We start from the raw sequence: 13434 nt of genomic DNA, 5'->3' as shown, positions 1-13434 counted from the left end.
AAAGAAAATCCCAAACTTTTATGCCTTTTGGGGTTAAAAAAAAAGTTCATATGCAGTCTATTTTCTTTAAAAAAAACCAGAATGTACATCAAGCAGTTCTGGGGAGTGTATGTATGATAAATAAAATTGCAAGGGAGTGCAATTTTACCCCACAGATCAGACACAGTCAGTCAATGAGTGTTGCTATGGAGTGCATTAAGTCAAAAGTTGCTGCCCTAGGCAGAAGTCCAGCCAGAAGTTAAACTGAAGTACAGCCAGGAAGTGCTGCAATCCCACAGCTGAACAAAACCAAACAGAAAGCACAACAGAAAGACTGAAGTAATTAGGGGTGCATCCATAGTGTCTGGTCAAAGGTGTGTGAAGAACAAGCTGCTGCTGGAGACCTTGCAGAATCAAGAGGAATTAGAGGGTACAGCTCCAGACAGGGCAATGCTTCCTCCCTCAGAGAAATAAAAGAGGAACATGAGAAGTATGTTCTCTTGCATAGATGGAAAAGAGCAGAACACAGAGAAACAGAAAGCAGCAGCCCTCCAGCTTACAGAGAACACATCTCTAATGTAATGAAAATAAGCCTGATGGCAGGCTGAACTGCTTTCCATCTACCAAGTACCCAAAAGGGAATGTGGTTAATGACACTGACATATAACTTGTTTATACATCTAAGACATTCCGTCTTACACACTGTGGCTTCCACGCTCTGCTTGGGAAAGTTGGTTATTTGATACCTCTCCCATCCCTACTCCTACCAGAACAATCTCATTAAGAATGGAACTGGAGCCCAACCTGCTGAGGCGACTGCAAAGACCTGGCAGGGAGCTGCCTTAGAGAAGCCAAGAGAAAACCAGAGAAGCAATTAGCTCCTTAACTCAGTGGAAGTTCTATAGTGCACTAAATTTCTAAGATTCTTGTTGACATCCGACATTTCATGAGTGCTGACAGGAAGCCAGAGCACACAGAGCTGCAGCCCTGGAAAGGCACTCACACCACATCAGATAACACGTTCTTTTGGTAACCACACGGCTGGGCAGGACTCAGCAACTTCAAATGACATAACAAAATGCAAGGGAAAGAACCAGAACTGTTGATTTTGCAAGAAATTAATCTTAACAGATACATCTTCCAAGTAAGCCATGTCTGCTTGGAGAGGAAAAGGGCCAAACGAACTTTTCAGGGAGTTTATTCAGGGACTCTAGAAAAACTGGTGCACAGGTGCCACATCTCTACAGAAGTCTGTTCTACTGCAAATACATCCACTGTCACTACACTCTACAAGTCTGCCAACCAACATAACATCAGCAAATCATTTTAACAACACTAGTTTCCAACTCTTGAGTGATGCTGAATAATGTATAGAAAATCACTGATCCATTTAGGGAGTTAAGACTTCTGGGTTGTACTAGGCCTGTTGATGGCACCACTCTCTGTGCTGCTGTGTGGATTTACTCAAACTCCATTCTTCATGCCCTTCTATTCACGATGATAAGATTATAAATGATTAAATGTTTTCAACTATTGCTTAAACCTGTTATTTAACTATTTAAGACTAAGTTGCATCTGAATGAGAGACCACCAAAAAAGGCACAAGCTACTAAGATGTGATTCAACACTTGGCAAATCTTACACGGCAGAAATATTGACTTGGAAGAATTTACTCAACCTATTGTCTTTGCCTGGATGACAGAAGAGAAAAAGACCAAGGAAGATTTGTTACACCAAGCCCATGCTGAAAAAACTCAGCTTTCTTTTCTAAAATAAGCAAATTAGTTTTTGCTCTCAGAGGACTATGAGATTCCTCTCATTGTTTTGGGAATTAAATATTACATTATGCTTTTCTGTTCCATGAATACTCTAAAAAACACAGCAATTTAAATCAGAATCCCAACAGTTGATAAAAGCCACGGAAAAGGAAAGAAAAGACTAAAAAGGAATGGTTGCATTATGTGAGATATTTAATGTGCCTCTTCTAACAAACACAGCCTCCCCTTTGTTTCAATACCTTAGAGAAAGTGGCAAGAAATCAGAAGAGTAAGGCAAAGCAGGCAATTAAAGAATTTCTTTCATAATAAACAAGTGAAGAGGCTGCTTCTGTGGAGTGGTCACAGAAACAGAATACACTAAACTCCTATGGTATGGACAATTAATAAATTGCCTTTGTGAAATAGTTGAAACATATGAGTTTCAGTTTGCAATTATGAGTTGAGCTGAACATAAATTAATGTCTCAGCTGAAGTGCAAGCTATTTTCTTTTTAGAATTAAAATAAGCTATTAATAAAATATTAACCTGAATAGCAATGACTTGATGTAGGTTGGAAGTAGGGTATATGCAAACCCCTGGGAATGTGGTGGGGGAAAAAAAATTCCTTTCTCAAAGTGTTATTGTGGAAGAATTAAATGATTAAACTGACTGACAGTGTGATAATTATTTAGTGTTCTCCACAACTTCTGCGGACCTGTGCAATATGGATGAAAACAGCCGCAGTGACTGTGCTTTAGCTGCCTCACTGTGAAGCACAGTGTAACTCACAGGAGGCCCTGCCACCTCTCCATGCTTGCCTCAGGAAGCCTTAGGGAGAGATGCAAGCTCCAGGCCCCCAGCACAGACTGCTCAGCAGAGTTTGTCAGAACCTTTTGACAGTAGTTCTCAGCTGGGCATTTGCGACAGTTCTTCAGATGCTGAGAAAAATCACAAGAGACAAGAACTCACTGTTCCTTACCCTAAGAAAGCAGCAACTTACAGTTCCATAAATTCTCAATACAGTTCTCAACTTTTCTTCCAAGCCCAAGGTGGCAAGAGGCTCCAGGAACCACATGCCACACTCTTTCCAGTGAAACTTGCTACCCGCAGAACAGTTTCCAAGAAGACCTGAGCTATGAGTTTAGCAATTTTAAATTGCATAAAATGGCAATGTCAACAAAAACCCAGTTTTGTCCTGTTTTTTCCTGTACCTGAGTAGCTCATTTTGTGCTAGCACAAGTATCAGTGAAGTGAAATGAAAGTCAGAAACTGGTCTTTGCTTTTCTTTTGCCTGACTAGTTTTAATAAAAAGAAAAATGAACCACCCGACTCTCTGCATTAATTCTGCCCAGTTCCCCTGTGTGGTATACAACGAACCATAAAACCACCTGTGTCAGGAATGACTTTGAAATAAATCACTGTGGCAGGATTGATTCTTTCTTTTGCAATATCAGAATATTACCAGCCTCAGATGTTTACAAAGTTCTCATATCACAATTCATTTTTTTCCCCTAAGTGTAAATCCCGTAAGATATGCAGCACTGTTTTTATGCTCTCCCAGTCAGAACAGAAACAGGAGAGAAGTTACATGTGTGATTCCCAAGAAAGCTGCACTGTCACATGATATGTTGGCCAAATTAGTCAGGTGTTGCGTTATTTAAAGTTCAACAGATGAAGTGCACCCTTGAAAACTATTAATTACTGTGATTTTATTTGCAACACATCTCAAAATTCTTTTAACTAGTATCTAACTACTTCAACTGTATACTGTCAGCTGCTGTAACAACAAAAAGGCAGTAATAAAATTGTGAACAAAAGTATATTTTAATGCTTCTGACATTACTGCTAGCCTCTAGGTCACATAAGATACTTAAAAATATTTACTATAACAATGAGAGAGAACCTAGAGGAGGAGAAGGAGTAATAGCCTTTGAAAAAAGGGAGACAGAAGCCAGAATGTTATGGGGCAGAAAACAAACAAGGAAACAAACAAAACCCAACCAATCAAATAACAAACAAAACCCCAGTCTGTTCCTGAGGTTAAATTGTTTTCCCACAGCTACTATTTCTAATAGTCAAAAGAAACTGGTCTTCTGATCAGAGAGATGCTTCTAATTTTATTCTACTGCAAAACTAGTAATTCAAAAGCAAATACTACCAGCTCATAGAAGTTGCTGATAAATGCTACTGATTTATTTTCATAGGGCTCTCCCCTCACTTTACATATATAAATGCTTAGTTGCAAATAACAAAGATACCTAAAATGCTGTTACAGACCCCTTCTTTTGTAAATATCTGCTTGAATTCCTTTGAACTCAAACTGAAAATAATCCCAAGGTATGCCTCTATGTCCTAATCTGGTTTCTTATTTACTGCATTTTAAGTGACTTCTCCAAATGAGACTTTACTGGCAACTGTAATAGCTGTATGTCCATCTACAGGGCTCTGCTAAACCTCATGGAGAAGCACTGCATTCCAAAGAACTCACCACAAATTACTACACCAGCCACTTTTTAAGTGAGGAGTCTGAGTGGATATTCCAAGGAGTCTCAGGGCAACAGAGGGCAGACACATATAGCTCTTAGGAGTAAAGAATTTAAAAGAAGTTGCTGATAAGACTGCATCTGCAGTAACCTAACCTCAACCTATGCAATAGAAAAGTTTTTAAAAAAAAAAAATCTCAAAATAAGCTCACTACAAAGCATTGTTATTCCAAGAAGGCTTACTCACTGCAAATGACGTTTTAAAACAAATAGTCTGCTATTTTTACAAGAAAAAAGATTCTGCTAATATACATGAATAGAAAACACTTTAAAACCACAATATACAGCTACTCTGATGAAGAATCATATGCTTAATAAACTCCAAGATCCTGTCTGAAATTAATTTGGTGAGAATCACAAACATTTATGCAAAGATTCAAAAATTAACCAACAGATTTTAAGGTATAACAATTTAGTTTTAAAAACCCACAAAAGGCTTCTCTGTTAAATATGACTATATAAACAATGTTGACATTCAGAGTAATGAATTTCTGAAGAATAATAACTAGGATATACTTAGCAAGTTATGTAGCTACACATATGTAAGATAAGAAAATAACATAAAAGCATTTTTCCAACTGTATTTAGGAAAATGAAAATCTGGTATTTTCCAATGTATTTTCACAATATAACTCCCTAAAATGAAATTTCTCTCTGTAATAAATGGTCCTCCAAAGCTTTCTGAAACTCAAGAGTTATAAAAGTTAATAGAATAACCACAGGCAATGCATTTCTGACCACTCAAATTCTTATGATTGAGATCACAATAATGTAATTGTTTAAGGGCTACTTGCCACTTACATCTATTTAAAAAATTATCAATGTTCTTGTTCTTCCTCAGCGCTGGATAATCCAGATCAAGGACCAAAGAATTCAAGCCGTCCTGAGAAAAAAGAAAAAAAAGTTAATTGAGTTCTAAAATCTTAATTAACAACTTTCCTAAAATTGCTGCACTGAGACTGATTATATATTATTCAAGCATGCATTACATTCCTAGTAGGCAAATCAAACAAGCTCTCAAGTATGTTTATAAACCAGCAGAGGAGCCAACACACACTGGCTGGCTCCAAGTTCTATAAACAGTACAGCTATATTACCACTGATTAGTGGCACTGGGACTTAAACTGGAGTAGTAGTTTTAATCTTAATCAGTAAGTAATCTTACTCATTAAACACTGATTTAAGATACTGAGTTCAGTCAATCCATTTTTCTTACTTCTGTTACATTTTTCCTGCAAAGACGTTATGTTTGTATATTCATATTATAGCTTTGATCAAAGCCTCTCTACCTTCTCATTTTGGACATTCAAAAACCAACCACACATTTTTCTTGGAAGCAAGACGTGATCTAAACTTACGAAGACAATTCACCACGTAATTCAGGCTCACAAGACTAGAATACCTTTTCTAAGTGACTCAACAGAAGATGAGCCAGAACTCCACATGCCATTCTGCTACCCATTATCAATGCCTCAGCAGAAAACAATTGAGACTCCTAAAATGGCAAGGGATGAGATCACCATAACTAAACTAAAAATAGTATTTTAAATGCCTGATACAAGACTTTACTCAATTCCACCTTTCTGCAACCTGGAAAAAACTTTAGAAAATTACTCTTCAAACACAAAGACCTTTCCAGTTACACAGGGACAAATAAAACTAAAAATTATTTTCAGATACTAAGAGGAGTCTGAGACACCAATTACTGTCAGCAGCTCCAGTGCTCAGCCTGAACTGGCAGCTTTATTCATTGCCCTAAGAACAAAATCCTGAGACTGCTTTTTCAGGTTTTTGAGCCTTGACAGGGCATCACAGAGATTTAAGTCAGAGACCACATCATGTTTATTAATAAGCAGCCAACAGAACTAGACAGCTTTTCAGTCTTAATAACTGAGGTTATAGCTAACAACCTGCTGATTTTATAATTTTTATTATCTGGGAAGGTATAATTTATTGCAAATATTACTAAAATTATTATATTCTTTTTAATAAAATGTCTGCAGGGATTCAAAGGCAAAGCTTAAGAGTATTAAATGCATTTTGAATGCCACTTTGTCCTACATAAGCTCATACAAAAATAAGACCACCTCATCTGTGGCAATACCAAAACACATTAATGGTTAAGACCATTTCCAAAACGAAGAGAATTTATTTATTTATTTATGATCTTCTAACAAATGAAAGTGTCTTGTAAAGTGTCACAGAGCTGCTGATGGAGTATGGGTTAGACAAATGATTAAAAGCTGGTTGAAAGGCTCGGCCCAGAAGACTGATCCGTGGCACAAAGTCCACTCGGAGCCAGTCACCAGCAGTGCACCCCTGCACTGGTCAGAGAAGGATTTCACAAAGGTCACTGAGGGGAAAAGCCAAGTCCTGCTGCTGGAGAGGAAAAACTCCAGGTATCAGGAATGGGCTGTGGCCTGACAAGCAGGAAAGCAGCTTTGCAAAGAAGCACCTGAGGGCCCTGGTGAACAGCAGGTTCCTCTCCACCCTGCACTGATGAGGTCCCACCTGGAGTGCAGTGTTCACTCCAAAATCATCACAGGCAGGGATCTACTGGAGTGACTCCAGCAAAGGGCTGGTAAGATTAAGGCACTGATGCATTTCTGCAAGAAGAGCCTCAAAGAGCTGTGACTCTGCAGCCTGAGAGGAGAAGACTCAGGGCAGGCGAGTTCATCAGTGTCTGTAAAGTACATGACGGGAAGGACTGAAGAAAAGGCACTGCTCATTGACAGGACAAGAGAGAATGGAAATACGGTAAACCACACAAAATTCTATTTGAACACCACTGTCTTCCTGTGACAGTGGTCAAGTACTGGAAAAAATTGCCCACAGCAGCTGTGGAGTCTCCACCAGTGGAGATATTCAAAATCTGACAGGACACGGTCCTGGGCAACCTACTCTGGTTGACCCTGCAGTGAGCAGGGTGTTAAGACTAGACAGTATCAAGAGGTCCTTGCCGACCTCAAACATTCTGTGACACCTATAATATTTGTACTGCTGCACAGCAAAAAGGTGGAATTTTACTCTTGACTCTATAACCTTAACTGTTACGATGGTCTTACACATCAAGTTTTAGAACTTCCTACCAGAAAGAAGCATAAGACAGTGTAAATAAGCAAAGAGAAGGTCAATCAAGAAGGCACAGTAGTTGCTTTAATAACAGTAAATTTAGGAATTATTTCAGCCTTGATCATAACAGTTGCTGCGAGACACATTAAGGAGAAAGAAGTGATGCACTAGGACATCATACTCATCTTTCAGAGTAAGAGAAGACTTACTACAAATTTACATGACACTCTTACAGAAGAGACAATAAAACCAAATAACAAAGTTTTTATATACGTATGGATTACTCACTACATGAATTGCACAGGTAATGCCCAATAATCTGGACAAATCCAACAGAAAGTACTAATTTTAGATGACTTCCTGCAAAATAGCATAATAGAAATCCCTACTATCCTTGATTTGGCAAACATCACTTTCAAACAAGGGTATCTTATTCTGCAGCACACTCTATCTGCAGCAATATGGATCCTCACCCTGTGACATGTAGAGAAGGACCATACTGAATGCCTTGATGGGAACAGCTGGCCACCTTTTAGGATTTTACCTAGCTCAGTGAAGTATCAATTCCAATTAGATGGCAGCCTACATTGAACTCCAACATTCTTCTTTCACTGCTACTGGGAAAATAGTCTCATGATCACTAACAACTGGGTAGCCATTTTAAGAGAGATGTAAAAGCAGTCTGTGGTAACAAAAATCAGCAGAGCATATTTTTGTTCTTCCTGTTTCGAAGGGAAACAGAGGTGAGGTCACCTGATGTCTTTTCATGTGAAAATATTTTAGTGGTTGACCAAGAAACCCATATATAGTGTACTTGACTTCTATCTTATGCAAAACATCAGGTGAAAGAATGATTGTCGTCAACAAAAATTTTAGTGACATTGGATTAAAAGGTTCAAGTCAATCATAAGTTCCAATTTAAGCTGAACTGTATATTATAATTTCAGATGTCACTTTTTTCCCATGTCATCTGATTCCATGGCTTTTTTGTGGCCTATACAAACTGAGAATCACATTTGCAGCTAGTTCTTAATTAGCTCTTTTTGCCTCTTTTTCATGGGCTCCAGGTAAAAAATTCCACAAGTAGTTATTAATGAAAGGAAATTTGAGAACAGCACAACTGACTATTTTAGCTCTTTGGAAGTGTCCTAACTCTAGAACACAGCCAGATACAGCTGGTGTCAAAGAAAGGTGATCAGTATTGTCACCACAAGGAACAGAAAGTGTGTCAAACCTGTTTTAGCCCTGTGAACAAATCTTATTATCATACTCTTTCAAAGACAAGATTTTAAGCTTTTAAACAAAATTTCAAGGTAAGAGATTTCAAGTTCATATCAACATGTAATTTATGAAAAATCTGTCTTGCACACTAGCATTTTGCCAAAATTGTTTCCTTAAAGCTTTACATTTTTATTGAAAGACCTGGTTTATACGACTTAACAGAAAAATTCACTACAATTAAGAAGCTGGGTCAAAAAATTATGCAGTAAAACAGACAGTTGGGATTGAAGAGAAGTAATCCAGGAAATGACGTCTCCTCTGTCTCGGCCTCACAGATAAGTCACTTCAACCAGGAAATATGCTATTAAAGGGATTTCACTGCTCACTTCCGCTTTCTGCTCTTACAAAAGACTCCCAGCTAACAGGCCAAAAATAGCAGCTTCCAAGCAAATGTATCACTGGCAAAGACAGATCTGCCCCCATCAAAAGCCTTTTGCTGATGGCAAAGGCTGAAATGGTTTCCAAGAGAAAAGGCCAAACTTGATACTTTTGCAACACCCTCCTACTACAGAGGGTAGGAGGACAGGAGCAGAGTTTATCCCACTCTGACAGCAGTCACCCTTTGTGGACAACATGTATCTTGGCTTTCCCAGCAAGCAGTTTGCACTGTTTAGCAACCTGAATGAACAAAAGGAAAAAAAGGCAAGAAAAGGTCATGAAATACAGGAAGCTTCTCTGACAGAAGGGTCAGTAATAGGGAAAAATACTAGTAGCTTCTCAGTAATGAGCTTAATATTAATTCCAGGCAATCCCACAGAGTCCCTCACCAAATGAAACCATTCTGTGTTCATAAGAGTTTCTGACATTAAATAACTGTCTGAACTTGTCTAACATGGATATGTGCATGTAAACTCCACTGGCTGTCAAAGGCAGCTTTGGCTATTTTGATTGATTCCTCACTTTCATAATGTGAAAAAAAAAAAAAATCCGGCCTTACAGTGGGTAGTTGAACAGAAAACGTATCAGTTAGTTCAGAAAACAATTCATAATCCTGCAATAAACATAAAAAGCCTGATCTAGTGAAAGATGCCCCTGCCCATTGACAAGGGGTTGAAATAGATTGTCTTTCAGAGTTCCCTTCCAACTTACACCCATGAGATCCTACGAAAAATTTAATAAACCATTATTTATATGAATAACAAAACAATATTCCTTTCCTCTTCCAAATCATCAAATAAAATTTAATATAATATGCTGCAGTAAAAAGTAAGGATAGAAAAGTCTTGTAACATCACATTGCATTTTTTTTTTAACTGAGCCTAAATGCTTTTAAAGGCAGAACTTCCCAAATCTACGAACACAGGAAGTGAGCATCTAATGAGTCTTCCCCAGGACTAAGGACTCCCCAGGACTGCCCCAGGACTCCACTATGTTCTCCATATGCCAGTGGGACCCTTAAATAATTCTGGTCTTTCCTGAGCAATTACTTCTTTCCATAGCACAGAGGCTACGTTTGTATGCAAGGTGAACAGCTCAGTAAGAGCATACAATAAGAAAAATAACTGAAAGGTCATATGCAAGGCAAATACAGCCTTTTCCCAAGCCTGTTCTGCTCAGTGATCTCTAGGATATGCTGCAATTTATTTTTCTCTTACTTAAGCATTAGTAATCAGTATGTGAAGGATTAATCTGGGCCATGATAATGCAGCCGACACTTACTGCTGGGAGGTCTTGCTATTCTAGTTTTTTAACAGTTTTACATTAATTAACAGATTTTTTTTAACAGTATTGAGTATGTACAGTTTAGAAACCTAAAAGCAGCTACTGTGCACAAATGAGTATGTAAATACTTAACAACAGGCTTACAGTCTGATTTCTGTACATGAAGGTAAACAAATACTGAAATGGTTTTAACACTGTCTGCTATCAAATACAGGCAAATTTTTCTTCATCATACAAGCAATACTCCTCAAGACATGCCCTCTTATGTGCTGCATCTTATGTGCATATTTTAATGGTTTTATACATTTCCCCTGCTATTTCAAAGGCACAGGGTGAAAGGGTAATGATAACGATTGATGGTAAGAGCCCAAAAGCAACTTCCTCCTAAATACTTACAAAAGTATAATGACAAAATTGTTCAAGATGCATCAAGATGGACATTAAGGAACACCATAGAACAGTAAAAGCATATAAATAATGATCAGGAAGTCAAAAGGGGTAAAATGAGTTGTAGTTTACAAGAGACAAGAGAAAATAATGGAAGATACTTTATATTAAGAATGATAAAAATATATCCAATAGGAGTTACAAAAAACAAGGAATGCACAGAGGGTTTCAGTTTTCTATGCTTTCTGAGATAAGAATGAAAACAAATCCTAAAGAAAATGATTATATACATGAAGAAAAGTGCTGAGGACAGCAAGATCCACTGAAATTCACTCTCAGTATTTAAGGAGACTGTCCTAATCAATTTACATTGAAAACTTAGAACAGGACAGATAAGTAGGACTAAAAAGGGTAAATCAAAGCACTCCCATTAAAAGGCAGAGGGTTTTCCAAACTACAGATCAGAATATTTGGTGATGGAGAGTTAGAACAAGACATTTATCATCTTGTAAACACATAGAAGATTAACATGTGAGATCCAGGGTTTCAAGGTTTTTTGTATTCTTCTCAAAGATAAAACAGTGCCATATAAAAGATTTCTGGCAGATTATAGGGAGTAATCAATAAAGCAAAGCATCTTAACATAGGAATAAAAGGCAAGACTCACCATTCACATTAGCAAAGTAAAAAAAAAAAAAAAAAAGGTACAGGAAATCATGGCAAAAAGGTCCAGAAGATAATAATTAGGAGTTTGGTAATCATCAGGACTTGGAAAAGTGTGTCAAAAAGAAATTCCCTTGGGTTTGTTGTGTTTCAGTTCCACAGAATATTTTCACTGCCACAATAAAGCAACAGAATTAGAAACAGATCTATTAAGAACTACAAATAAAATAAATAAATTCATGATACCAAGCTTGGAGTTTTGAGCACAGGCTTTTTACTGCACTCAAAATTACCTCAAAAAGAAGGAAAAAAACCCTGAAAAAATACAATCAGATGCAACTCAAAGTACAAAAAGGGGGAAAAAAAGGGCTTTTCAAAGAAGTTAAATGCACAGAATATAAAAATTGAAATAATGACCAAATGACCATGATCCAGGAAGATCATGGAAAATGACATGGGGTTATAGCAGACTAGAAGTCCAATCTAAGATGCATAAACAGGAGGTGCATTAGATAATACCTCAGAGAGAACTAAGATTCTTTTGTAAATAAAGATCAGAAATCATTCACTGATATTGGTAGAGCCTAAGCCAGAATATTGTGCCCAGTTCTGTGAATCCCTATACAGAGGACTGCAAAAGACAAGCTGAAAAAGAACAGAAGTTAACAAGAGCAGGGAAATGGTAAGCAATTTGTGCTAAAATGGGCTGCCAGGATCAGACACTTTAGTCTTTAAAAAAGTAAGCCTAAGGAATCAGGACAAGTTCTCTCAGAACATAAAAGGCTGTTATGAGCAATGGTGATGATAGACAACTCCTCACATTCCCCAAAAATAGCATAAAAATTAGCTGCAATAGGCACAAAAATTAGGCAGCAGATTAGGGGAAAATGTTCTAAATAGCAGTAGTGATAAACTGACATAATGCAGCTTGTTGAGGACTTGAGAAACCACCTTTGCAAGAGATTCACAAGCTAGAGAAATATTTATTACAGTAGGTCCAGCTGTGGATCCTTTAGCAGTGATCTCTAAAATTCCTTCCAAGCCTATCTAAAATCTCTTCACAAATTACTGTAAGAAATACACAAAGGCAATAAATCCAGTCAAAGAAAAAGGACTGAAAAAGGAGAAAACCAGAAGCTCTGAAAATACAGGTTAATATTATTCACTTCAAAAACCCAAAAACCTTAACCATTACAAAAATGCACTTTTTTTTTTCTCCAGATTGGTTGTTGCTATTATCTCTTTAAGCTTTAATAAAATAAAACTGGTCTTGCATGTGTTGCTGATTATCACTGTAGCCATGGAAAATTCAGTACTTCCACATAATCTGCTTCCATCTGAAGTCACAGCACATATCCAAGTTCTTTAGCTACTTTTGATTTTGGAATTCACACTGCTTTCAAACATTATTGTGCACCAAAGCCCAGAAATACAAACCTGTTAAAATGACACTAGAGATAATTTCCTATTCATTGTAAATCTCCAAGGCCTTTATTAACAATCTTTGCTCTTTACCAAGAGAGCAAGAGCAGTAATTTTGACTGTCACTTTCCCTCAGTCATTTATGCACCAGCTCAGATAGAGTTCGCCCAAGCAATCAAGCAAAACAGTCCAAGTACTAGAACTGCAAAAAGACTATCTACAAATGTACAAAAAATAAACCTATGCCTGGAATTGTTTCTCTGACATCCTGAAAAAATGGAATTACCTACTGTTTCAAGAAAATCCAAATGCAACACACAGCATTTTACTCATTCCTTTTTTCCCAAAAAGGGCTTCCAAAGGCTACAGCTGCTGGACTAAGAGGTAACATCAGGAACACAGATAAAAGGTCAGGAGCCTCATCTGTGCTCTAGGATGGAGACAGATGTGCAGCCTATTCTTAAAATCATGTTGTGACCACAAGGTCATCCTTGTTCCATATTAACTAAGGATCTCACTTCTCCATGAAAATTATTCTATTTGTTTTTTTGTAACCTCAGATAGTTCAGTCTGTGAAGCTACTGTCAGCAACTATCTATTGTGTGTTATACCATCAGAATCACTCACCCTTCAATTCCACTGTGAACTTGCTTTCAGATAAATGTATT

At 37.5% G+C, this 13434-nt stretch overlaps 1 protein-coding gene across 4 annotated transcripts in view; it reads right to left on the bottom strand.

The window, feature by feature from the left end:
* ROCK2 (Rho associated coiled-coil containing protein kinase 2) overlaps window positions 1-13434 on the bottom strand; it is a 113727-nt gene that overhangs the window by 69235 nt on the left and 31058 nt on the right. For 3 of the 4 annotated variants that reach the window (XM_066314792.1, XM_066314793.1, XM_066314795.1), the window contains exon 2: window positions 5081-5162. In XM_066314792.1, the coding sequence (XP_066170889.1) occupies window positions 5081-5162 (82 nt within the window). Of the gene's footprint in view, window positions 1-5080; window positions 5163-5681; window positions 5715-13434 lie in introns of those variants that run through there. The other variant, XM_066314794.1, reaches the window with a different exon arrangement.

The sequence above is a fragment of the Sylvia atricapilla genome, chromosome 3, assembly GCF_009819655.1.
Source record: "Sylvia atricapilla isolate bSylAtr1 chromosome 3, bSylAtr1.pri, whole genome shotgun sequence".
Taxonomy (NCBI): domain Eukaryota; kingdom Metazoa; phylum Chordata; class Aves; order Passeriformes; family Sylviidae; genus Sylvia; species Sylvia atricapilla.
This window is presented reverse-complemented; position numbering and strand designations above follow the sequence as displayed.